Source organism: Ursus arctos, unplaced genomic scaffold, assembly GCF_023065955.2.
Source record: "Ursus arctos isolate Adak ecotype North America unplaced genomic scaffold, UrsArc2.0 scaffold_4, whole genome shotgun sequence".
NCBI lineage: Eukaryota > Metazoa > Chordata > Mammalia > Carnivora > Ursidae > Ursus > Ursus arctos.
This window is the reverse complement of record NW_026623056.1, coordinates 51,926,382-51,954,231: the sequence shown is the minus strand read 5'-3', so window position 1 is coordinate 51,954,231 and position 27,850 is coordinate 51,926,382. Positions and strand designations below refer to the sequence as shown.

General features: G+C 38.7%; 1 protein-coding gene across 1 annotated transcript in view; it reads left to right on the top strand.

Moving 5' to 3' along the window:
- Window positions 1–27,850, top strand: part of EPHA6 (EPH receptor A6) — an 815,563-nt gene that overhangs the window by 763,265 nt on the left and 24,448 nt on the right. Inside the window, exon 15 of the mRNA XM_026491624.4 lies at window positions 22,018–22,167. Within this exon, the coding sequence (XP_026347409.1) occupies window positions 22,018–22,167 (150 nt within the window). The remainder of the gene's footprint in view (window positions 1–22,017; window positions 22,168–27,850) is intronic.

Here is a 27,850-nt window from a genome sequence, read left to right as displayed (position 1 = left end):
CTGGTTGAATACAATTAACTCCCTTATTCCTTATGTAAGTCTTATTCAGTGATAGATTATTAAGGGGTACTTCTGGCACATGTAGTAAACCTTTTGCAAATGATCAGTATTTGATCGGAATTTTTGAATAGGTACTTGGAGGGCATTTCAAAAACAAGGTTTTGGTGCCTTTTTTTTCTTTTTTTTTTTTTTTTAGCTTTTAGTTTTTTGCTTTTTTTCTGACTCAGGCCTTTTTATGGTAGAGTTGCCAGAAATGCCATAAATCTCAAAAAGGTCATTCTTGTCCTAAACCGATTGACCCTTCAGTGCTGAATCCTCAGTTAGCTCAGGCGTTCTACTGGACCTTGCTGCCATTTTCTGAATAATTTATGTGATTTACAATGCCTTGTAAAAAGCACTGAAACATCTCTGTGTGTGACTTGTTTGCTTTTGATTTACAGTGACATCTTTTCATATTAGTCCAAAGTTGTTGAAAAACTTTTCTGAAACATTATGCTTTTCCATTCATACTCAGATGACTGTAGCTCAGTTATCAGTGACCTCAATTTTCTGCCCTGTTGTTTTTCAAATTAAAAAATACATGTGGGCACTTTCTTCATAAAATCACACATGAAAGTGCTTTTACCCAATAGATCATTCTCCTGTGTGCACTCTGCCATTCCCAGTGGTTTCCTGACCTTTAGAAATAAGGAAAGCATTATGAGCATCTGTTGAGAAATTAAAAGCTGTAATATTATTAATATTTCTTAGGGTCAGCTGGAATGTTTACATTGCAGCTAAGACGGCGACTCAGAGAGTGACATGTATGGTTGGTAAGTGGTCCTTGACAAGGCTCTATGATGGCCTGATAATAATAAAGAAGGTAAATGAGGAAAATACTGTCTGGTTCAGTGAGATAGGCATTTGTAAAGAAGATTGAGCACATATGAAGTGCTCTTCCCTACACAACATAAGGAGATACAGAGGACCTGCCAGTGTGGGTGCCTTATCATTTAAATCAGGCATCCTGGGAAGATGCTAACCAGAATCAGCTGAAGAAGGAGAGGCACATAAATTGTTGGCAGGGAAATTCAGAGGCTGGGATCAGCAGCACCAGTGTATGTTTAAATAAAGTCGATTTTCTAGAATACATAAAACGAGATCATGCCTTGTCTTCTGAGGAACAATTTTTTCTACTGTTTAGAAAATATAACTAGGATGATTTCATGGACATAATTATCAGCAAAAGTGACTGCATCAAGGACATATGAGCCTTGTGTTCTTCACTGTTGAACAAGGATTTTGTATGGAAGAAAAATGATGTTGATAAGATTTAAGATCATGTATGCTGATTTGAAACCATTGTTTTCTGGAATCTGTGTTTCATAGCAAGTGTTTAGATAAACTGAAAAGACAAAATAAGGTAATATTTGCAAACTGTCTATCAAAGTGTTCAGTAAGCATTCAATAAGTGTTAGCTGTTCCCACTCATCATCATTATCATCATCATCGTCATTGTTTTCTTCTAGTGGATGGTTACAGTTGTGCTTGGTCACGTAGACATTGTTTTGATGAAGGTCTTCATCAAAGGTAACAGAAATAAAGAACTTGGTTCAGCATATTAGTCCCCCACACTTGTACCCTAACTTAGCTATTTCAATTGCAAATGGTCCACAGTTACCTTTGATTATTTTATATCAAGCACTGAAACAGTTATCAAAAAACCTAGTTTCTAGTCTTACTCTACCGCTCACTTTCATGTGACCTAAAGTGAGTCTTATTCTCTCTAGGTCACAGAATAGATGCTATCTATGAGTCCCTTTCATATCTAATATTCTGTGGGGTAGCTTAAGGGGCAAAATTGCAGAAAAAGTATTATAATATATTGCATTCACTTTTAATCTGTCCTTGGAAGTCACTTCCCTTCTGCCCCAAGCAAGCTCCACATCTTGTTTAAGAGTGTCATTTCCCTGAGTAGTCCTGCAGGCTGCAGAAACTTCCATTGCACGGTGTCAGTGCTGTGGATATTAAATATTTACTAGGGATAAAAACCTGCTGTAGCCTACTTGAACTTTTAGAAACAGTTTTCGAACAGAGAGATAGATACCTGTTGTCTTCAAACTGTCTTTTACTGTTTGTAGTGCGCTTGACCTTCACGTGGATTCTATAGCAAATGAACTCAAACTTCTTTCAACTGTTTATCCCTGGGCAGTACCGTCTGATATGAATAGTATTCCATCAAAATGCATTTTTTTCCTGAGGAAGTCTTGCTGCAATACATCATCAGAGTGACAGCCAGTGTATTATACATTACAATAAAACATCCCCAGAGCAAAGGTACATGTGATGATGAATTATGCTAATATGTTATTGTCATTATGTTATCAGCGCTCAGAGAGTGATTCACTGAGATACATCATCAGCGAGAGATTATCTGATTCCATATTACTCAAAAAATGACACCATCGTGGAAAACCATAAGGAGATTCAGTTGATTAATAGGGTTGGTGATATTCTAGTGCCAGAACTCATGTATAGTGGTGTATTAAAATGTCCTTTGAAACTGAAAACAAGCTAAAGAAAAATGAGTCCATGAGGTGAGGTTATAAAAGCACTGTCAATTTAAACACTATTCCTGTAGACAGAGTGGAGAGTTAAGTGTAAACCAGAAGTCATCCTTTTTTCTTTATTCAAACATGTGACAGAGATTTAGTTCTACCTAATTGCTTAGAGAAACTGGAGAACTTCTTATAAGAAGCTGTCCGTTGTAAGACCACTGGTCATCCTAGATATCTACAGTCTAGAAGTGACACTTTATAATGATATATGCATTATGTCCCAGTCACTGAACCAGCCAAACAGATCATGAAACTCTTGCTGAGCGGCAGTTTATTCAGGACCTAAGTGGGTCACTTTTGTTACAGCATCTTCTTGGACACAGAACCTTGCAACATGAAACACTCAAAAGATACTTGCTGAGTTGAACTGATGAGTTTCTTAAAGCTTTCTATATTCAAAACCACCAAATAACATCTGACACTAAATTGTTAGATTAAAAGAGCAAGACATCGTGGGTTGCAAATTAAACAACAACAACAACAACAAAAACAAAAACAAAACTTCATTTTTCCTGGCCCTACTTGTTCTATTGCAATCACAAAAGGTAGTACTTTTTCTTCACAGCTTTCATGCTCAGGTCTCTAACCCATTCATGGTCAGAGCGGGTATGGGGAAAGGAATAGGTTAGCAGCAGGGTAGCTCTCACTTAACTGGTATGTTCTCCATCTCTTAACAACAATCTGAGCTTGCCTGGTAATTGTAACTGACTTTTTTCTCATGGAATACTTTCATGGGTTCTTTGAGGACCCCCTCTCAATTACTATATATGTCTCTTTCCTGAAGATTTTCTAATAGTCTGTGCCTTATAGAGCTTACAATCATTTCTTTAGTCTCTCTTTTCCAGCTATTCACCTGTCTATTGTCATCTTACATTTTTGGACAAAGTCCCTTTAAAAAAAAAAAGAAAAAAAAGACCAAGCCGTCCCCATTCCAGAAGATCCCATATCTGATCCACAGGAAATATACTCCTCTGCCTGTTGTCGATGAAGGCACAGCTGGATACTAATGTAACAATAATTACAATAACTAACTTTTGCTGAATGCATACTATGGCCAGGCATTGCTGCATGTATTAACTTATTAAACTTTCCCAAAAAGGAAAGGGTGGTATTTTTACCCTTGGTTTACAGTTGAAGAAACGGAAGCATAGGGAGATTGATTTACCCAATGTTGCAAGATCCAGGGTTGAGAACTAACACTCAAGACTTGGTGGTCACAGCTTCACTATGCATGCTTCTAGCTATGATGTTAAATTACAGGTTTAGAATTAGCACCAAATACTAAATGCAGTTTTAGAACTGCGTACCAGTGTTCTCTCATTAGAACAGGCACCAACCAACCATCTTTAAGCTTTTCCAGGCATGGACTCAAAGCAAGTGCCTTGAATTCCCCCAAACTCCAGTGGCAAAAATTCTCTCAGTGTTCCTATCAAGATCCCTCACTAGATTTGACAAGAGGGTTGCCACAACGCACCAACTACATTCTCCAAAAGTAATTATTTCCATACCAGCCGCTTCTACCTCAGTGACCTAGATACTGAGCAACAAGTCATAAAACCGTTGTTTTTGGTTTTTTGCTTCTACTATACTTTTCAAATCTGTAATAATGTAGGAAGGGTTTGTAATGTACAATACTTACTATGTACTTTTTTTCTCCTTGGCCTTTCTGGGCCTCAGCTAAAATGGAAACAGAAAGAGACAGAAATGATAACATTCTTCTACAAAAATAAAGGCCATTTTCTGTCCCCTAAAAGACAAGGATACGAGAGGGTAAATAGCTTCTAGGAACGAGTGGGTCTGTCTCCTCTGTCAGTAGTAAAAACCTGAAAAGATGAATGTGTTCCAGACCTCAAGAAATGTTTCAGGGTCATGAAAGGGGTTTTACTTCAACTGATTTATTTGTGCAATTTCAATAGGGTGGCCTGTTCTAGAGTGCTTCCAGGGATCCACTGGTTAGGCCGTGATGAAGTTGGTATCAACCTGTCATTGTGCAATTTGGTTTGGAGGTGTGTTATCAATTTCCAAGGTATCTAATATCCTCACCCGAACCAACAGCATGTGGGGCGCTCTGCATTCTGGCGATCATTGTGTCAGTCTCCCCCACAGGTGAGGGTGCTGCCAGCCCTCCTCCCCAAATGGCTTCCCTTGAATGCTTCCTAAGAACACTCCCAAAAGAGGTCCAATGATATTCTCCCCTCTTAGATACTGTCTGGCCTTAGTTAATTGGCATGTTAATTGAAGTAAATTATTAATGAAAGTTTAAGATAAAAACAAAGCATTAAAGATAGCCAGGGTGTGTTTGTTTGATTCATCCATCTACTAATAAAGAGTCATTGTCTTAAGGAGAAACCAACAACGACAACAACAAAAATTAGTGACAAGCAAGCCATTTCACAGTCAAATTCTTGACATCAAGGTTTTTTGTAAAACTGTTTTGCCACCTAAAAACTCCTCTCCCTAATGGGAAATGTACGTCCACTTGTCTTTTGCCTCTAAAAGTTGAAAGAGGAAATTCTAGTGCCTAAAAAAGTGAAATGGTAAATTGCAAGGTAATAACCCAATATAATTAACATGTAAAGCTCTTTACATTATGAAATATTTTATCCATAAGACTTTATATAATTTTGACAAAAGTAGATCAGTATCATATACTAGGAAAGGAACTGGTTTGAAGGCAAAGGCCTGTGTCCAAGTCTCAGATCGGACACTTTCACTGGCCACGTCACCCTGGACCGTTTTCACACCTCGGCTGACCTCCCTTTTCTTTGTCTGAAGACAGTGGCAACTGTTTTTATTAGTAATAAGTAAGCTGAGTATAAGATCTTTGTCTTACTCATCTTTGTGGCCACAGGTCCTCGTCCAGCTGCTGGCAGTAAATGCTTCGTGATAAGTAAATAAGTCTGCAAGGGGTTATCGTCTTCCATTTACAGGTGCGCAGAGTGAGTCCCAAAGAGTTTCCATGGCCTCGTGTTACACAGCCAGTAAGGAAAATGCCATGGTAGGTTGTAAAACAGGATCACATTCTGGGACTTCTGACGTATGTGGAGTCCAAAACAGAAACATTAGTCACTATGGAAGAGAACGTCCACATGTATATAGAAAAGTCAACCCCAGGAGCACAGACTTCAGGATGTTCTGCTGGGGAGCAAGCTCACCCCCTCTTCCCAGCAGTTCTCACAATCAAGACCAGACGCTACGACGCCAGCCCTCTTGGTGTAGACAAATAGATAGCAGGGATACCACGTTGTTTCCCATTTTGAAATGACAGAAATTTTCCTCATAATTATATTCTACAGTGTTTAGCACAGAGACTAAATGTAAAAGGAAATAACACTAATAATTACTCTTATATGAGCCAAGTACTGCGGCAAGCATTTTGGATGCATTCTCGTCTTTAATCCACAAAACGGCCCTGTAAGATACTTAAGATTATCTTCTTTTTACAGGTGAGAAAATTGAGGTACGGGGAGGTAAGAAAATTTGCCAAAAGGCACAGAGCTCCTGAGAAGCAGAGGCAGGATTTGGATCTAAACCTTGTGACTGAAGGGCCTATGCTTTTAACCTCTACACTTCACTGCCCCAGATAGTAAATAGAGAAATATAGGACACACAAAAAAGATCCTGATATGCAATTTCCAAGTCCAACACAGAAGTTAAAACTTAACTCAGCAAGAACACGAGGCCGAGAAGAAAATTAAAAAAAAAAAAAAAAAAAAAAAAAAAAAAAAAACTGCCTCACAGAAAGACCAAAAAAAAGTCTTGAAAACATATGGAAATTAATTCCTTTTTGCCTCTATTTCTCTTATGCAACAATTTTCTATAACATGTGTTCAGATAAGCATTTAACTAAATATATTTTGTCTAAACTTGCATATGACTAGAATAAACACCCTGAATTTTCAAGGGTGGCAGAAATATTGATTCTGTGGCAACTGTCTTAGCTCAGGTTCCCTAGAAAACAGAGCCTCAGAAAAGAATTTAGAATGATGAAGCTTTATTTGGGAGGCACGAAAGCAGGGCACCTAGACTGAGGGGAAATGGAAGCGAGGCAAGGAAGAGTGTTAAGCGATACCACTCCTTGTTACTGTATTTGCTCTTTCCACAAAACAGCAGTAAAGAGATGGGTCCCCTAACCATGCAGAACTTCTCCAAATGGGCCGTATGGAGAAACCATGCTTTGTCATTCATGGAAAGAAAGAAAGGGATTTCGCTATGCAACTCCTTCCCACCTCCTGTTTCCCAATGGCCAATGTTTGCTGAATTGTGAGAAAATTCCCCCTTGTTTCCAAGTTGAGTGGCCTGGCACCTTCATGGCCATGTGATATGCCAAGTTTCACATCCGTCAGTTTGGTAGATCCAGTTCAGAAGTGAGGGAAGTCACAAATTCTGAGCCTATAGCTAATGGACCTGAATGAGTGGAGGTGAACTTGGCATTCTCAAGGCAAGTGCCCGGCCAGCCCTCAGGGGCGGCAGCATGGTCCAAGAGGCAGACAAGGCTAATAGAAACTGACACGTTCCTTAACATTGGTGTAACTTTTAGGAAATCGACTTTAGCTCAAACAAACAGAATCTCAAGTCAAGGCCACAAAGAAAGAGCCATCTCCTTTTTAAGCTATGGCAACATCTAGGGTGTAGGCTATCAAGGAAAAGAAATACACACAATACACATATAATATATACATACATATGTGTGTGTGTGTATATATATATATATAATTTCCTTCAAAATCACAAAATATTCAATATTGCATATTATAATCCAACCACAACCATTGGATTTTTAGAAATATAATTCTGAAAAGATGTGGGTACTCAGAGCCCATATTCTATCAGTGATAGATCAGGGCAAGCCTAATACAGCAGGAGGAAGAGTAGAATATGAGGAAACCTTACACAGGCTACATCACAGGCCAAAGACCAGGAAGCAGGTGGGTTGTGTCAGAGGGTGAAGAAGAGGGTTTCCCTACTGGTGGGTGCAACGTCATATCTAGAGCATCTGGCAGCAGATAGTGGTGATGCAAGAAGGCACAGTCTGTGCTAGACATAGTTTATAGATTGTAGAAACAAAAATTCTATCGCTTTATTCTGATGAGACCTATAAACGTATGAGAAGTGGACAGGGCTTGAGCTCAAATAACCAAGCAGGAGCTAAAGGACAAGGACACCCACAAGGCTCATTCAGTTTTGAGTCTTACAGCGTTAGGAGCTCCCCATCTAAGGGTAGCAGCAGCCCCTGGCCTAAGAAAGAGCTTAGTATGCCAGTGATGGCTGGTTATTCCTTCTTGGGGAGAGGAGGGGACAGTGGAGGGCAGTGAGTCAGATTAAATGGCCAGGCCACTTTCCTGAATTAGAGGATGCTAACAGTTAACTAGATTCTTTCAGCAAACATTTACTAAGCACTTATATCTGATATTTAATACATATTTCAGACTAACAACAAATACAAACATTCTATAATTTGTTGATTTTGATAGTCTGCTTTAACATATCTCTGCGTGAACATGTTTCTCATGATCATAGAATATATCTGTATGTGTGCATATATGTATACATATATATAATTTTCATTTACTATTACTATTTGAATTTATCCAATGATGGCTACCTATCTTCTAGACCGTTGCACAGTATAATTTGTACTTATCTGGCATTCGCATTCCCCTGTAATCCTTCCTTCTTCCTTCCCATCCCCCATCTAGCATAGTGCAATCAATTCCTGAAGCCACTGGTGATGGAAATAATGTATAGAGGTACCTACCTATTTCCCCAAATTTATAAATTGGGTGCCAAGTTGAAAATAATGTCAGGTATCTGCATTTCTAATTTAGTGTTCTCAAAGGTAGCCCTCTGACAACTGGCAAAAGTCTCCTGCTCTGACAGCCTGACCCTGACACTCCAATTAAATATAAAAACAGATCTGAATCTTTTTCACCCAGTTGTACTGTCAAGGCTAGTATAACTTGACTGTCACATAGAGCTCTTTAAATCAGGCTGCCAAGAAAATATGATTGTAGTACAGATTTTAGCATTCAGAAATATTCACTCCCCTTTCACTTACACAGATTTTAAGGGTCAAAGCTATGCATTTTTATCAGATATTTTATTATCTTTCAACCTTTGTGAAGACCGATGTATTAGAATAGAGGAAGAACTTTTTCTCCTTTACTGCTGAAGTGATTTGGTACAAGGGAAATACTAATGAGGATTTTTTAGTACTTACTAGAAGTTCCCATTGGACAAAATGAGAAAGTTTTATAAGGAAGATGGATGCAATGTTTAGATTCCATAATACTTTTGGAAACTAAGCATCGGGTCAAAATGGATGAGCATTTAGATAGAAATATGATGCTTCCAGGTTGCAACATGTTTCAGCAAAAACTGAAACCATAAGAACCCTGACTTGTAAGTGTAAGGAAAGAGAAACTTTTAGAAGTAGGTTTTTCCATTTATTATAAATGCCATACAGTTATTATAGGCCTAATAATGATCAGTTTTTAGCATTTTTCCGTCCTAGGATGGATACCACCAGTTAATCACTATTGCCCTTATCATTGTCATCCCACTGGTTACACTTCTAAGAGGTGGCATTCAAGTCATTCTGCTTCAACTCCCATAGGTTGATTGAATCACGTCACTTTACAGGTCCCATCGTGAACTTCATCATTTAACAGAAGTGTCTAGGATTTTCTCTTCAAACAAACAAAGATCCTAATACAGAAATCCAAACTTAATACAGTTAGGCTATTATCCCAGGTTTATCATCAACAACACGAGCACTCACCGTACTCAGTATGTCTCTTTCTCCTTAAGTTAGGAAAGTTACTCTTTGCTTGAGAAGAGCTACAGGCAAGGGAGGGTGGGATCATTTTAGGGTTCATGAAAGTGGAAGATTGACAGCCCTGGCTGAAGTCAGGCAGAAAGCAGTCAGCCCTGGGGAGGCGTTGCTGACAGCTACGCTAATGCACTACAATGCTGACTTGAAACTTCCTCCAGATGCCAGAAAAAAAGCCATTTGGGAAGAGCCTGTCAATAATGTAAAACTGGGCCAAATAGTTCTGGTTGTGGACTGCTAGCAAGTGTCTACCCAAGACTAATTGGAGATGACCAAACTCACATTTCATACGAGAACTATGAGCAGAGCCATCCTCAAATGAAAGGAGCTTTCCTGCAAATTAGAATGTTATTTGTTAAATAGTATTATTGGGTTTAACATTTCAGGTATTTTTCTACAAGTAGATTTTTTTTTCTTCTTGAATTCTCTGGGCTCTGCTTTAAGTTCAGTTTTGTTTACCAGGAAGATATGAGAACAAGTTTAATGCTGTGAAAGATGTTTTACTTAGAGCAATAATATGACAAGCAGAACTGAATACATAGCAACATGCACATCACATAAAGCTTTCCAGCCAACGCTGGCTTTAAAATCACCAGCGAACTAAAAAACAAAACAAAATATAAATATCACGCTCAAGGTATAGATGAAAAGCACCATGTCAAAAACACAATTAAATAAATTATCTTCTTCTGTGCTGAAATAATGGAGGGAGGTTATGGCAAGCCGAATTGCTGTTTTGTTGCCTTGAATTGCTTCAACAACTTGACCTTGGGTTGAATTCTCTGGAGTATAATATTGAGCCCATATGAAGTCCTTTTCCCTGAGCAAATTTGTTTTCAGAGGGGGGAAAACAACTAAAAATTGATCCTATAGAATTTCATAAATGACAACAGTGAAAAACAACCTTTCTGAGTGAATTTTCTTTCTTCTACCCACTACACATATATATGTGAGAAAGCAAGGGGGGGGGGGTTGAACACTTGTCCTTCTTCCCCTTCAGATTAACTACTTAAACTATAAATTTAACAAATCACACAAAATTATTATGGATTAAATGGGAGAAGATAAACTGTTTTTTAAACATGGCATTATTAATTTTAAATATAAGCAAGGTTTCTAGTCTAATTAGCAGATCCTTAGAGGATTTGTTCTAATACATAAATGTAAAGTGTATGTAAATGATGCTTCCATAGTGCATGATAGTCCTTGAGAAGAGAATTCCCAAAATTAGTTTTTGAATATTCCTCCTCTAACTTTGTTTACATGATTGATTTGAACTCTCCATTTCAGATATGTTAAGCAGAGTAAATGCCATCCCATTCTTCTCTGGAATATGGCAAATATCTAACAAGAGGAATTGAAATAAATGCTTTTAATGTATAAAATATGGTGCCATATGTAACTATTACAGAATGATTAAATAATGTTACTAACTCCCTAGATGTGGCAAGTTTTCCTGCTTTTACCCTTCCCTCTCTTTGTCCCCTAATCCCCCATCAGCAATTCGCAATGCAGCCAAAGTGATCTAAAAAAATAGCTAAACCCCTGATTTTATCATCCCATTGCTTGAAACCTTTCAGTGCTTTCCCATTGCCGTGAGAAAAGATCCAGATTTTTTTAAATGCATTGGGAAGCCCCTCACGATCCCATGCCCTGCTAGCTTCTCTAGCCTCTGTCTCTCCCCAGCCCCCATCTCCTACTCTATTCTTTACTGCAACTTCTGTCAATACCTCTAAATCTATTATGTTCTCTCTTTTGTACCTGTTCTCTCTAACTAGACCAGTCTTCCCTACCTCCCACCCCTGTTTTCCTCCTTTCTCACACCTCTTTTGTTTAACTCCAATCTTCCATAAGGTCCAAGCCTACACATCATTTCTCTTGCGAGCCTTCCCTGCTTCTCCCCTACCTTGGCACCTATCACATTTCACAGCATCATTTATTATGTGTCATTATCATCCATTAGATGATAAGTACTGTCATGATCTTATGCTACATGTCCAAAATTCCTACAGCTAATATTAACTGAGTACCTACAATGCTCAGACTCATTTCTAAGCTCTGAGAAAACAGCAAAGAACCAAGCAAACAAAACCCCTGCCTCAAGGAGCTTATATTCTGTACATACAGCAAATAGTTACTAGCAAGAACAGAGTAAAAGAAAGCAGGATGATAGAGAACAAAAGGAAAACAGATTGAGAAGAACGCACAGAGCGAAGTAAGAAAGAGCCCCTGACATTCAAAGTAAAAATGGAAGGGACTTATAAGAATGCAGGTTGATCTCTTAAAAGACCCCCCCCAAAAAAAAAGACCCCACCCCACAACTAGATAGGCCCTCTTTTATCTAAAACTTTGCCATTGGCTTGTGATATTTGAAGATGATAGAGATCGTGCCTTTTTTCATTCTACCTGCAGCCAAGTATATCCAGAGTCTGTCATTCAGCATTCCAGATATGTCCTCCAGAGCCATCTGCTGTCCACAATGAACAAGGCTTCAGAACCCAAGTGATATACTTAAGCCTGAGCAAAACAAGCTGAAGCTTATTTTACAAGCATTGCTTCTCTAAAATTTATTCACTGGGAAAATCTGCTATAGAACAGTGAATATGTTATGCAAGTAAAATTAGACCTTTCAACCTACTTGGTATGATGCATGATTACACACACTTACTGCAGGTGATTCTGCAAGAAATAAAAGTAATTTAATTTTTTTTTAGACATTCAATATGAAAGGTCAAAAGAGAGGTTTAGGATCCCTATCATCCCCTTATACCTAAAAAATTAAAAGAACTTATTTACACTTTTTACCATGTGATTCAGATCTTTAAGCCACGATAAAATTAGAGTGAAAGCAAAAAAAATCAGACCAAAGTGTATATCATTTTGCATACAAAAATAGTGAGAGATGCATCCCAAATTAAAAAATCCTGTGCCTTTGAACTCTGTTCTTTCTGAAGAGATGTCCTGGCCTCTTTGTCTCACTAGTGAAACTCCTACTTTTCTTTTAAATTCTACCTAAAGCTTACGTCTGTTATGTCACCTTTCTGCTTCTTCCCATAGCCATCCCAAGCAGCCGATCCTCCTTTTTTTGCTGTCAAATGACTCTACTACAGACTTCTGTTAGAGCCCTTACCCTCTGTGCTGCCATTGTCTGTTTACATCCAAGTCTCTCCTACTGCAACATGGTCTCCCTGAGGACAAGGAGGATGTCTTTGTGACTCAAGCACCCGGCCTGTGAGATGTGTTAAAAAAAAAAAAAAAAAAAAAAGTTTGACCAAAAAGGAATAAAAAAATGATGAATGAGTAAATGAAAGCCACCAGTGACCTTCAGTGCCTCTCTGGGTGAGGCCATTTATAAACTGAAAATTCAGATTGAGAAATTGCCCTTTCATCTTTTCCTTATCATTAACCAAGTTCATAATGATGACTGAGAAGGAGCTAAAAAGTGAAATTTGAATTCCATTTATACAGTATGGTTCTGAGACTGTGCTTTTCATTTTACATCATTTGCCTAATTCATCTCATCTGGTCATCCCCTCAGCAAATAATCATTAAATTCTGTTATAATCATAGCACCAGGCAAAATACCGTAAAGTAGGTTACAAAGAAGAATAAAAGACCCTTCAAGATTTTTATAACCATTCTGGGAAGACAGTACAGTTTTAAAAGCCAGGTAATAGTACATAGAAGGTACATGGTGCTACGTGCCAAATGAGCAAGGCAGACAGTGGGCGTTACAGGCAGACGTAAGAGGAGCAATCACTGTAATCATGAGTAAAATAGAAGCTAAAGAAAACACTGACAGGGCAGCATTCCATGTTGGAATAATGGAATGGACAAAGGTTTGTGTAGATCTCCTCAACTAAGATGCTGAGGACATAAGACAACTGTCCTCCATATTGTATTCAGTTTATCACAAATTTAAAACTTATTCAAAATACTAGAATTTTAATAATTCTTTCAGCCAAATTCTAGTTTCTAAATAGATTTATCTGTATAAACATTTTTTGGTATTTCCAGGTCCAGGTACTTCCAGACTTTTCTCAAGTTCTTACCCACCTTTGGATGTGAGCCCCTCAGCCCCGTCCTTTCCATAGAGTAATGCTTCCTCAGTCTTCCAGAAGATTGTGCCCTCTCCTCTGTTGAATGACTGGTCCCAAACAGACTGCCTCTAAAGATGTCATTATGTCATCTTCACTCCCCTCCTTGGCTTACGCCCAGAGCTAGCCTTTTTGACAATGGGTAATTTGAGGTCACAGGGCCACTCTGAACTGATGTATCACAGCACTTGATGAGACAGCAGCAAGAGAGGACCTGCTTCTCAGATACGTTCGGTCAAAGCACTATGGGTCTGTCACAAGAGTCTGATTTAATGGATAAAGTGCCTATGGGCTTAATAATGATGCAGGAAGCCACTGAGCTCAGCACTAACCCTTTTTGTCTATGTTTCTTTAGACAGAAGTGGAGGTTGTCCCTTCTGTTTTAACACACTAGGGTTTTCATGTATTAACAAATCATAGAATATTAAATCTTCACAGGAGCTACAAGATCACACACCAACCCCCTCAATTTACAGAGACTCTGTAGCTTGTCCAAGATCATACAACAAATTAGTGGGGGAAAAAAAGAGGGATTAGAAGCCACACATTTGGCTCCACGGTCACTTTCTCTCCCTATATTTGCACAGTCTCCTTCCAAAGTAAACACCCCTGGGTTTATGAAAATCACCACTGTGTATGCCGTGTGGTCCTATACACTTTCTCCATTCTTTTTGAATATTTGTTTTCAAATAGGGTTTGTAAGTAATACTAGTATAAAAATAGACATACCTCATTTTATGTAGTCTCTTTTCCTAAAATTCAGGATCGAATATTTCCACAAATAAGTATCAGATTATGGAAGTAGATAGATGGCGAAGTATTAATCACTGCTTGTTACTAGTATTATTCTTACAGGGCAACTTGATAAGAAAGCAAAGTATTGACTCTTTAGTGGTATACATCAATTTGAGGCCATTCAGATAAAAATGCTTTGTAGATATTTGTGTTATATACATGAAGAATTATATTATTTTACATATTGTATTAGCATTTAAAGTATTAAATATCTCAGTATTAATAGCCCAAAATCTTTTATTCCCCTTTATGATTTATGTAGTACATTTTTTAAAACTATTACTTCTATGTTAATATCCATAGGTCTTTGCCATTAGTAGTATAGATGAGAAGCTTAAGAAAACTTTGTTAAAATACACTGGGGAGGGAGCAGAACAGTAGCTAGTCTTCTGTATAGCTGGATTAGAAAGAAAAAAATAAGAGAGACGGACAGGAGAGAAAAGATATAGGGTAGAGTGCTACTGTCCAGGAAGGGAGGAATAGGATTTTTCACTTTATTAGTGTCCACTATCCCCTTTGGACCTTACTACACAGTATATTCACAAAACCATAATGAATGATAGGTTGTTTTGAAAAAAATTACCTCTACTGTCAGTGGTATTTAAGTTATCAACACTCAGACACAATGGCCTCATAATAATGTATATGTTTAATTCTAGCACATTACATACCATTGTGTCCTTTATCTGCCTTATCGGATGGCATCGAAAATCTACTTTAACAGACGTCCCCCAGAACAGTGTTATTCACTTAATGATGTAGCACCTATGTTCTCGTCAAAAGAGAGTACTGAGAAATAGGTGGCAATGAATTATTTTCAGGAGCAATTTAGGAGGAAGCGGGTGAAAAGGATTCTAATTCTTGAGGCTTTGAATAGCACGATAAGCACTGTTTTATTACAGGAACAAAAAAATTAGCATTCACTGAGCTGTTTATGCATTTAGACAATGAATAGAAATGTAGTGTAGTTCCAGGTAGATAATGTGAGGAGAAGAAAATGAGAAAGTCTTTCCTTCCATAGTTAGGAATGTTTTTAGAGAGTAGAAAACAAAGATGGGGACTTAGCTATTCATGTTTATTTGAAATCGTTTCTCATCTGGTCCTATTCTTTATGAAAAACATGGTCTAAATAAATTTCAGAAGTAGATCATTGTTCGTTTCATAACGAGAACAGGGAGGTTGCGTTGAAGTTCAAGTCGGGGAGGGGACAGCAGTGCCTACAGGAGCCAAGAGGATGATGGAAATAGGGCAAGTGTGTCTGAGGAAGATTCAGTGAGATGGTGGAGTGGAGTGGTGGGGCTCTGGAGAGCCCACGCCCTGTTTAAAGGCATTTAGAGACACTGGGGGGGAGGGGAATTTAGCCATGGAAAACCTAACTGTAGGCCCATTTCAGCTCAAAGCCGAACAGTTGGTCAGCTCTGGATTCAGTAAAATCCAAGACCCTGAGACCTCAGTGAACACCCACACAAAGGTCCTTGGCACAGGGAATAAAGCCTGGAACAAAAAACAGCTATTAGGAAGTCTTTGTCTTCTACCTTATATACCTTATATAAAGGTATAAAAATGGTTGTTTCATGTTTGTGGCCTAAAACAGTGCTATTTACCATAAATTTCTACAGCGCTCATCATCCTATAAAAATTGGTTATTAAGAACCAGTGACTTACATTTTTAAAATACTATGCAAGAAGGGTCTTCTGCTTACAGCAAGAGTGTCTCAACCTGGCATTTATAAATCATGTGGTACTGATGCAACATTGTGTGTGTGTGTGTGCGTGTGTGTGTGTGTGTGTGTGTGTTTCTATGGGTGCATTAGTGAGGAGGGAAGGTTTGTAACTTATCCACTGTATCAGACCCCACAAAGAGAAGAGAAACACCCAGGAAAAGGCAAGTAATCCTTTGAGAATCATTATCAGGCAGATCCAGCTGTAAACAGAAGTCTGGCTGCCAACATTCAGCCATAGATAGTGTTCTTTGATGACAGAATTATACCTATGAAAGAATGAGATGAATGAGATATGTCTTCTGTCTTGGGAGGGCACTGGTGGTGCACTCGCGGGAAGGTAGGCATAGAACAGAACTCAACCAAAATAGACAGATTTCCTCAAACTGGACAAGATAAGTCTATATTAGAAGAACTGAGTCAGAGCTTATCTATCAATGATTGATTTGTTTCGCCTGGCTCCTAAAAACTCTTGTGTGAGAAGATCACCCTTGAGTCTGGCACTGTAGGGGGTGGGCTAGTGACTCCAGATTGGAGAATGGGGATGCCAAGCAGGTCCACATAGGAAACATTTTAAGTGCACAAATTAAGAAGAAGTAACATTTCCTGAGTGCCTACCGTATGTTGGCAGCTAAGCGGTGCTTCGTGTATACTATCTCATTTAATCCACTTAATAAATCTTATCCAGAAACCTATAAGATTTCTCCTTTGTGACTACAGATAAATTCATTCCATCATAGTCCTCCGTCTTTCTTCAAAGAAGGACAGGTATTATCCTCGTATTTTAGAAAAGGATAAAACTTCACACTGTACCAAAGTTGCCCTAGATCATAAACTTCAGTGAAGGAGGAAGTACACATCCCTCTGAGAGGGAGCGGGGATGTCGTTTTAAAAAGGCTTACACAATATAATGTAGTTGTGCACAATAATATTATGATTTGTTGATTTGGGAATACAAACTAGAGATGGACTGACCTCTCAAGATCAGTAATTCTCAAGAGAAAGAAGAATAACCCACCAGTGAGGGTTGTCTGTGTGACCAGCATGTGAGAGAGTGATTTGCTCTGACTTCCCAGGGCACCATATTGAATTACGGCAGGAGACTTCAGAGTGCCAGTTCCTCCACCATTGCTCCCCAAACCAGACCACCACTGCCACAGATAATCCCACTGACAAGAAATGTCCATGTAAAATGACATTTCAGGAAAGAAACTAATGCCTCTTTTCATCTGACATCAGTAAGTGTCCATATAATGAGTTTTCCAAATAACCAGTGGTTGCTCTTTAAGTGTATTTTAACCCACTAAGAGTACAAAGCAAAAAAGGGGAAAAGTCAATGTCCTGGTTTCATGCCTTTCTAATATGTATTTTCATACGGTTGCCTTCTTAAACGAAAAGTGATTAAGTTATTTTAACCCTTCCTTACTACTCAGGATGATTCCTGTGACCATGAATTATTGGTCTGGGATGTGAAACTGCGTGTGCTTATCTCCTCTACTGTCTGTCATCAGGCTGTTTGTTTACATGGACTAGGTACCAACTCAGATGGCCTGTCTACCAGTTTAATGGGAGCCAAGAAACTAGGCACCTATTGAAACTCACTAGAGTTTATTATTTTATGATCATTAATTCAAATCCCCTCATTTTTCAGATCTCAAATTTAAGACTCAGTTAAGACTTGCCCAAAGTCACACAATGGATTATAGAAGAGTTCCATCTCACTTAGGATTTGCAGCTCATGAAGAAAAATATTTAGTTAAAATCATCATTAGAAATTTCTTAAATTAATCTTTAAGCATAGTATATACGTTTTCTTTAGTATGATTATATTCCTTGACGTTTGGGTACCACCGAGAGAGATTAAAGAAAAAAGAAAAAGGAAGTCTGCAGGCAGATTGTTGTCTATTCAAACCATTTGCCTTTAAGATAACCGTCAAATCCAGTGAACAGGAAATGGAGAGAGACTTGAGTGTTCTTGTTTCTCAGTGGACGTTTTCCATTTGGTTTCAGTATTAAGCCTTTGTAACCTTACTATATTTCAATTGATTGTCTCCACTGAAATAAGAGGATCAGGTTCTAAACCTCAGATGTTAAATTCAACGATAATGCAACTCTCCTCAGGGGTAGAGGGTTTGCCAGTATAAAATGCAGGGCTCCTGGTTGTGTCTTCAGCACTTTTTCGCTATGACCCCACTTTAAGACAGCAGGCTGTGTAGGACTTAAAAAACAGGAAAAAGGGGTTGCTAACAATCTTTTCAGTAGCCATCCCGATTCAGTTTGCTCACTTCCTGTTTCTCCTTTGTTCCCAACGTGATTCAGCTTGCCGCAGAAGGGAAGTACCCGAAAGTGAGAAGTCTTTAGAGTTACATTCAGTCATTTTGATTAGTATCATTGGTAACTTTTTTCCCTCATAAACATATGGTAAAGCAACGTGTAATGTTCCAATGATTGTGATTTCAAATCTAAAGTACTATTTGTTCATTCCTGAAACCTGAAACAAACATCTGGTGGTTAATGCTTTGAGAAAAAAGTAATTTAGTGCATTACCTCTGTCTATGATTTGAGATCATGGGCAAAAATAAGTAGCTGAGATTAAGCCACAAATGTTTGTTGGTCCATTCAATTAAAAAAAAAAAAAAGGAAAGGAACTAAGCTTCTGTGTTTCCTCTAAAATAGGAAGGGGATAGAGACCATACGGTAAACTGAAGGACCTCTTCGTTTCAGCCCTATCTTGCACTTAGAGATCAACTATATTCAGTCTATATCCTCCCACTAGAAAAAAAGATTTGAAAGCTTCCTTATCTCCATCCCATATATGCTCAGAATTATTGAAGCCCGTGCATACTGTCAGGTTCACGTTACCATGCATTTTTATTAATTAGAATTATATCTCCTACCTTAAAACTTCTGTGATGATTTTCATCTTTAAGATTTATTCTAGCTCACACTTCCCACTTCTAGATGGCACTTGGAATAGAATTTGAAATAAAGATGTACTGTCCATTTTGCAATGTTGCTCATCCTAGCTAAAAATTTTTGGTTTTTATAAGGGTGGTGTATTAGTCTGCTAGGGCTACCATAACAAAATACCGGAGGCTGAGTGGCTCAAGCAATAAAAATTTATTTTTCACAGTTCTGGAGGCTGAACATCCAAAATCTAAATGTGGGCAGGCTTGGAGTCCCAAGGTCTCTCTCCTTGGCTTGCAGATGGCCATCTTCTTGCTGTGGCCTCACACGGCCTTTCCCTGTGCCTGTACACCTCTGGTGTCTCTTCAGCTTCTTAGAAGGACAGTAGCCGTATTGGAGTAGGGCCCACCCTTATGACCTTATTTAACTTTGATTACCCCTTAAAAGGCCCTACTACCAAATACAGTCACCTTGGGGCTTAGGGCTTCAAAATATGAATTTTGAGAAAACACAATTCAGTCCCTAACAGATAGCAATGCTGTTAATCAAATATTCTGTAATATCTTCTCCTCAAGGGAAAAAAAAATCTTAGGAAAGGGAAAGTTATTATTTACATGTGATTTCAACTTACATGAAATATAAATTTATGTGTGAATCATTTTTATGAGATATCATTTATAAGTGAATGCACCTAAAATAACCCTTAACTACATTTTTTAGGCTGTCTTAATAAAACTCACAAAGATTCAGCAAAGGAACTGTTCCAGCAGATTAGCAATTGTTTGCCAGAGAGACAAAGAAAGATCCAGAGTCAGAAATGTCAAATGAGACTGCTGTTCTTGCATCTGTTCTGAAGTCAACGCTACCAATTTGGCCTTCATTCTCTGGAAGTGTGGCTTCCATATTGGAACAAACCGGAGTCTGACTTAAGTGGTTTCAGAATGCAGAGTCACGGGACCAAGGTGCTTTAGCCACAAATAGACCATAAAACAAAGGCTGCTATAGGACTGGTGGCACAAATACAAGTCAGAGTGTCCTTGTCCCCTGGTGAAGTAGAGACCATACTAGTTGTTGTTGTTGTTGTTGTTTTTTCAGAACACTAATGTTGTGTTGGATCATTTACAATATTTCCATTTCTGAATTATTTTTTCATGTTCTGTGATAGGGTGCTTGGTTTAGTAAATAAAAATATAGGATGCCCAGTTAAATTTGAATTGCAAAGAAACAATTTCTTCTAGTGTAAATGCCTCATGCAATATTTGGGACATACTTACACACAAAAATATATTCCTTTATGGGACATAGACTAAAAAAAAGTATTTGTTATTTACCTGAAATTCTAATCTGACTGTGAATCCTGTATTTTATCTGGCAACTCTACTCTGGGTTTAGAAATGAATCCTCCTCTTGCACCTCCCTTCCCCCACCCATCACCCTCTTAAACTACTATCACCAACTTTGTAAATTTAATTTCCTGGCCTTAATTTGGTACTGACACGAAGCGTGAACAACCCAGACTTGGAGGTTTCTGGCTTCCTTCCACTATACTATGATGACATAGGATTATCAGATGCTCAGTGTTAAAACATTAAAGTTCGTTTGGCCCAGCTTTTCCCCCACAATGAAGTATTTACATCTTTATATCCATACCCCATAATACTAGTATGATAACATTAGTAGACATTATGTATTTAGTAATGTGGAGAGGAATCTCTAAATCTCTAAAGCCTGGGTTCAGTCACTCACCTGTAAAATCAGGGGATTGAATTCAAGGTATTATCCCCAAGGTTCCTTGCTGCAAGTCTTTAAAATGAGGATTCCATTAATGCTCTCATTTGCCTGGTGAAACCCAATTATTCCCATTTCGGATGAATAGCTTTTCTCTTCAAGTGAATGCTTAGATTACGAAAAAAGTAGTGTTTAGATTACTCGATTCATGGCTTCACCTTTTAAAGGTGTCAGACCTAACTTCCTTAAGGGCCAGAGAATGCACCCTCTATTGCCTCCCACCCCTGCTCACCCTCACACCAGGCTTTGAGCGCCGTGGGTGATCAGATGATGTGATCATGGAAGTGCTGGTATTGATGAAACAATTCCGTCGTCGTGGAGCCTTCTGACAGTCCAAGATCTGTGTTGCCCGCTGACTCCTTCTCCACGGTGCGCGAAACCGCGGTCTGGGCGCAGCTCGTTGTTCTCTTCCGCCATCTAGTGGCGTCAGGGGTGCTCTCCTCCGCTCGACTTGCTGTTCAGAGCAGCGAAGATTTCAAAGATTGTAAATCAAATGGATGAATTGTTTTATTCTTGTCATTACAGTAGAAAGGGATTTATAGAGTGTTTCGAGAGATAAAATGTAATAAATGTTGATAAAAAATAAGTATAACACAATAGCGGGCTTTAATACCTGAACAATATAGATTAAATTCATGCAATTTCATCTCTTTAATATGTTCAAATGTGAACTTGAACACTGAAGAACAAGAATATAAACTAGCCTAAAGTGTTCTAAAGAAAAATTATCCTTCTCAGGTGCTCTTGTGTAATGTTAAAGGATTTTTTAATTTAAAATAAATGTAATCGTAGGTAAAAAGGAAAGAGGGAAAGTTCTGATAAACATTGAATTGCAGAGAATGTTTCAGTTCTGTATTTAACCATTTATCTTCAATTAAGTAGAACTTATTCTCATTATTATTTATACATGTAATACAATGTTTAATGAATGTTGAATGATACTTAGTTTTAATGTGCTATAATCCAGAACTTTCTTCAAATGGCATGATAGTGAGTTTAATTGTGTGAATCTAAAGTGAAAATAAATTCCTCCAACGAATGAAATAAAATATTTCTGAAGTGTGACTTATTTCCCATTAAAGTTGTTTGTGCTGAATAATTATTATAGGAAAAAATATTTCTGACATTTAACATTATTCTGGTTCTCGTATTTTTGTTTAAAATGCCAATGGTATCATGCAGTATTTAGATCTTTCTAACAAAAGTTATTTAATTGGACTGCCACTTCATTTTTTAATACACTTGTGAGCCAGCTGAGAGATCTCCAATTTGTCTTCCAGGGTGGGAAAATTCCCATAAGGTGGACAGCCCCAGAAGCTATTGCCTACAGAAAATTCTCCTCAGCGAGTGATGCATGGAGCTATGGCATTGTCATGTGGGAGGTCATGTCCTATGGAGAGAGACCTTACTGGGAAATGTCTAACCAAGATGTAAGTGCCAGCGATAGTTAAACTGCCATTTTGTGAGTATAACCACGTTAACATTGAAGAGTACATGTGTCTTTTGCCCTCACTCAGATTAGCCCTTCTCTTCCTGAGAGTTGTTCAGGGTCTGCGGCTGAGTTTGAGAAGCTAAGTAACCTTTTACTCTGAGCTGTTCCGGTGTCAGAGGGGCGAGCTGATGGGCTTTGTCATGGGAGTACCTGATCCACATCTTACATCCGAGGCGCCTACACACGTGGCTCTAATGCAGCATGACTCTGCTCATGCAACGGTCTTGGCCTACAAGTAACAGAAAGCTAAGAATAATGTTTACCTTTCCTTGCCTCCTGGGGGCAATGTAATGCGCCACTGTAAAAGCAAATTAATTTAAACTAGATATTACTTAGAAGAAAAAGAGCAAGTGCTTTCAGGCAATGCATTATCAATATGACATTTGATGTGGTTCTTTTCAGATATGTGACCCTTTATGCAATTTCTTTTGTTTCTGTTTTACCTATAAAAATTACCTTGATGATTAATAATATTATACAACAGGGAAGTAAACACACATTTGATCTCTAGGACCTCCAAAGAGATAAAAATGGTAGTCGGAAAATGTAGGTACCCTGACAATGCAAATAAGTATACTGTCATAACTGAAAATATATTTTATTTTCACACTTTCTCATCTCAGAATTTGGACTTTGTCCCCTTACTTGCCTTCCTCAATAATAATGGGAACTCACCTCTAATGTGCTTCTGGATGTTCACAGGTTTAAAAAAAAAAAAAGACAATTTAACTATAGAAAATCCCCATACACAGAGTAACACTATTTTCATCTCTTTTTGTTTGTTTTTATTTTTTTCTAGTCATTTTCTTGGGCATTCCCTCCATACCTCACACCTCATTCATTACTCCATCCCAATCTCAAGTTGTGCAAGTATCTAAAGGACTTAACCAAGTAACAAACAAAGTTTTAATACCGGGAGTAGAGAAGACTGAGTTTTGGTTAGCTCACCACGACTATTGTTTCTCCACGTCGGTGTGACTTTAGAAGCTGAGTCCCGCTCCGGCCTATGGGGGCCTGTTGACTTGGCAGAGAATGCTGGGTCTAGAAACTTACATGACAGCAAGTTTCAGGTCATACACATTGTTCAATCATTGCTCTCCTAAGCACATCATCAAAGTGCAGAGCCCATGTGGCTAGGTCCTGCAGGGCATCTGCCCTTAAGTATAGCATGTGCCCTAACCCACGACCCTTGCTCCACTCCCAAAACTTAGACTTTTGGATCCAGGTCATTTGCCAAGAGTCCACTATTATTCAGGGAATTTTATTTGAAGGACTTCATTGCTCTTTTCTGCCCCTGGGCCTTGTTTGGGACAACTTGTGACTGCCTCTCCAGCTCCTCTTAAAATTGAATCTCAGAAGCAGAAATTTACCCCTTTAATAAACTTAAAGGAACTCATTTTTTTTTAAACCTGTTATCCAAGGTAATGGAAGCCCTGTATTCAGTCACCATAGTTCCTGCTCTACCCTAAGCCCAAGATAATGCTTGCCTACTTATCCTGCTTTCTCATGACTGAAATAGGCCACTCAAACAAATCTCCAGAATAAAAAATCCTTTCCCCGGTGAGTTACAGTCTCCACTGCACAGAAGAGCCCTCACTTCAAGTGCCCTCTTTCATTAGTACCCCACTTAGCCCTTAACTAGTTCCCCCAGCAGACTTCAAATAAAAAATGCCTAATTCATAGGCTCCAAACATTACAAATAATATACCCTTATGGATAAAAAGTTCTTGAGCGTTCGCAGCTGACATACATATATTTGTTTGCACATCATGTACCAGTACTACCATACTAATATATTCATTTAAAAATATTTGTTGGGTGACTTCTCTGTTCCTGGAACTAGAAATAGAACAGAGAACAAATATTATACCTGGAAGGGACCAAAAGATTATCTAGTCCAGCCCAATTCCAACTTGCTTATGAAACTGAGGCCCACAAATGCAACAGGATTCCCTAGAATCATATAGTAAGTGATTTGATGGTGGTCTTAGAGGGCATGCTAATAAACTTCTAGAATAAGACATGGGCAAGGAAAAGAGAAGAGGAAATAACTGCTTCTTCCTTAGTGGTTTGGTTTACAGTCCATGTAGCTCCCCATGGAGGGCCAGTGATGTCTTGCCCTCGTGGCGCTCACATTCCAGCGGAGGGGAGACAGACTGTAAACAAAGTAAATAAGAAAAAAACTAGTATTGTCACTTGATAATCACTGCTTTGGGGGAAAAGAACATAAAAAGAGGATAAAAAAATGCTAGGGGTTGATTTTGGAATACGTCATATATATTGTCAATTACATTCTCATAAAAGTCATAATTAGTTATTCTTCTTAAACGTTTATACATAATCTTTCTTATAGTAGGATGAGATTAAAAAAACATAAAGAGAAGTTCCATTATTTTTCCTTCCCCTTGGGTTATCATCTTACCAGCTAGGTTATGCTGTACCGCCAATTAAGTAACCATGGCCATCATTATGAAGACTATAATTCAACCATGAAAGCCACTTAATTTTCAAAGCAGCTAAGCTTCATGACCAATAAATATAATAAAAGGACTGGGTTAGGTGATTTTTAATATCCCTTTTAACAATAAGAAGCTACGATTTGTATCATCTCTGGAAAAATGGTCATACTTGTCTCGGCAAAGGAATGATTCAGATGGTTCTTTTCTGAAGTTTAGCACATTCCTGAATCTCTGCGGAGGGACCGAGAAGGAGCTAGGACTTCCACAGAACACAGCGGGTACACGTTTAAGATACCGCAGCACAAGACAGATTTTTTAGGAGAGCGGCAGCCTCTGAGGGGAAAAGGTCCAAATCTGTAATTTCCAACATAGACTATGATGTAAATCGTTCTTATTTGTTGCCTAGAGAGTTCCCAGCTCTGTTGTCGACCCCTCCCTTCTCGGATCTCGCCCAACAACTGACCCAGCCATTCTGGCCACGGATATTGATGATCTGTGGCCAAGATGACCATTTAGAGAATGATTCTGTCTATTAGACCTCATCTGGCCACAGAGACCATATCTGGAACCAGAAGAAGCTGCGGCTGCCAGTAATAAACTCCCAACATTAAGGCCATTCTCATTTGCTCAGGATTGCCAATGCCTACAGCCCAGGGCTGAGCGTGAACGCGCCCTCCACCCAGAGCTTGATTGTTTTTTGAGGGCCAGGTAGGCACTAAGCTGGAAATTTTCATTGTCTCTGAGTGGTTACCAAACAGTATTCAAGCAAGAATCTGAAAATAGGAGAACAAAAAGTTCTGGGTGGGGGAGGGATTCAAACTCTTGAGGTCCTCAGATCAATACAAGACCAGAGCAAAGTGGTAAGAGCTAAAATCTTTTATGTATCTCGTGACTATTTTTTGCTGCTGCTGTAAAGAGTTGAAATTCTGTTTAGCTTAACATATTGGAAGTCAGCATATCTGTGACAGATCCTGTAACCAGAATTTCTGTTTGGAAGCAGAAATAGCTTAATCAAAACTTTCCCAGCTGCTCCTCTCCAAATACTGGTTATTCCCTATTTGTTCTGCATTTCTCGTTTGTTTGGTCAAAGTATAGTCTTTTGTTTGCCAAGGTGCATTTTAAATAAGGAAAGTAATATTCTGGACAATAAAAATCCAACTACGTTCTGTTTGAATATTTTATATTTTTACTACATTTTGGTGAGTTTAAGCTATGGGCTTAGTTGAATACAGAATGTTAACATGTTTTATGATTTTAAATGAGTTTAAGAAATTTCAGATCGTTTTTATGAAAGAGTCCCTCTATTCTGTATACCATGGCATGTTTTATTACAGTGAACAATTCTGAGTTTGTAGAATCTATTTTAGTGAATAATATAATGAGTTTCCCAAAGGTCAGTGGTATCGTACATGAGGGAAAGGAAATGAGAAAAGAATATACAAGATTAGTCCATAAAAGGCCTAACAAACATAACAGCAGGTGCCATCCGCTTAGCTCCTCAGCAGTCACTTATTAAACATGTGCCAATCACTGGGCCAGGTGCGCCTGTGGGCGGTGAGGGAGAACTAGAAAACCCAGGCCCCGCTCTCCAGGAGGACACTGTGTAGATGAGGATATGAAGTTCTGATATTCCTAAGTCCTAGCCCTGCCCCCAAGGAGAATGTGCATTCCTCAAGGGTAGTCCTCATGCCTTCTTTTTTTTTTTTTTTAAATAGGCAACACTCTGAACGGGACATAATTGTTGGGGTTTTTTTAATATATGCCAGAAAAAAGCATGCATACTCTATTATTCAGCATTCTTTTGATTATAAATGACAGAAACTCAACATAAACTAACTTGAGTAAAAATTTTTTTTAAAAATTTCATTCATAAGACTAAGAATTTTAGTGGTGCTGAATCCCGGGGATCATGCAGGGTTTGTAGTGCTTCCCTGGGTCCGTTGACCTCCTTTTCTCGTACTGCAAAGGTCCTCTTTGTTGTATTCTTCACACTCCAGGGCTCAGCATTCCAGCTTAGCAACCTCAGCAGAATGAAACCTTTTTCCTCTGTGAAAATTCACCTACCAATCCCAGAGAAGACTCTAGTTGGCTCTGTCAGGGTCGTGCCCAACCCTGAACCAAAACCAGGCCGGGAAGATGGATACTGTGATTGGCCCAGCTAGCTTTATGTACCAGCCCGTGCCTTTAGAAGCCAGTGGAGCGCTGTCATTGGCATTTTCCCCATAACCACATGCAGTGAGGGGGTAAGTCCCCGAAAGAAAGCAGTCGTGTTGCCAGAGAGATACTATTTTGTCCTTTTTTAGTACAAATTGTTTTTCAAGAGCAACTTTATTTATTGCAGTATCAAAGGGCACCAAGACATTAACATGGCGCGTCACTGTATTCTAGTGAGGCAGCTGGTATATTGGCAAGTCATGAGTGCTTTGGAGCAAGGTTTCTCAAACTCAGAACTATTGACAGACTGACATATTGGGCTGAGTAATTATTTGTTGCGGGGGGTGGGGGGGGGACTGCCTTGTGCATTGTAGGGTGTTCTGTATCATCCCTGGCCTCTATCCACTAGATGTCACTACCACCTTCCCTGACAGGACAACCAAAATGGCCCCAGACATTGCCCAGTCAGAGATGGGGTGCAAAATCACTGCCAGTGAAGAGCCACTGCTTTAGAAAGAGCTGGATTCAAATCCCAGCTCTGCAGTTCACTGGCTGTGTTATCTTAGGCAGGGGGGTTAGGCTTTCTGAGATGCTATCCATAACAGGATTCAGAATACTCAACTGCCGGATTCAAAAGAATTAAAGATAATGTATGTGAAATACCTGGTCCGTAGAAGGTGTTTAATTAATCAAATGTAATAATCATAGTTTGCATTTTCTGAGCTTATTATGAGCCAAGTATTTTAGATTATTAGCTCATTTAATCTTCAAAATAATTATCTAAAATAAATACTATTACTCCCCTTTCTAGATAAGAGAACTGACACTCTCTAGAAAAGTTTAAATAACTTACCCAAGGTTACTAGCTAGTTAATAGTAGAACTAAAGTTCAAGCCCCTTGCTTACTCCAAAGTGCACGCTTTTACCCTCTAAGCCATATACTGTGAAGTCTAATTTTCAAAGGACTCTCTATACCACAGAGGTTCTGCATAACGAAATGAAAGCATC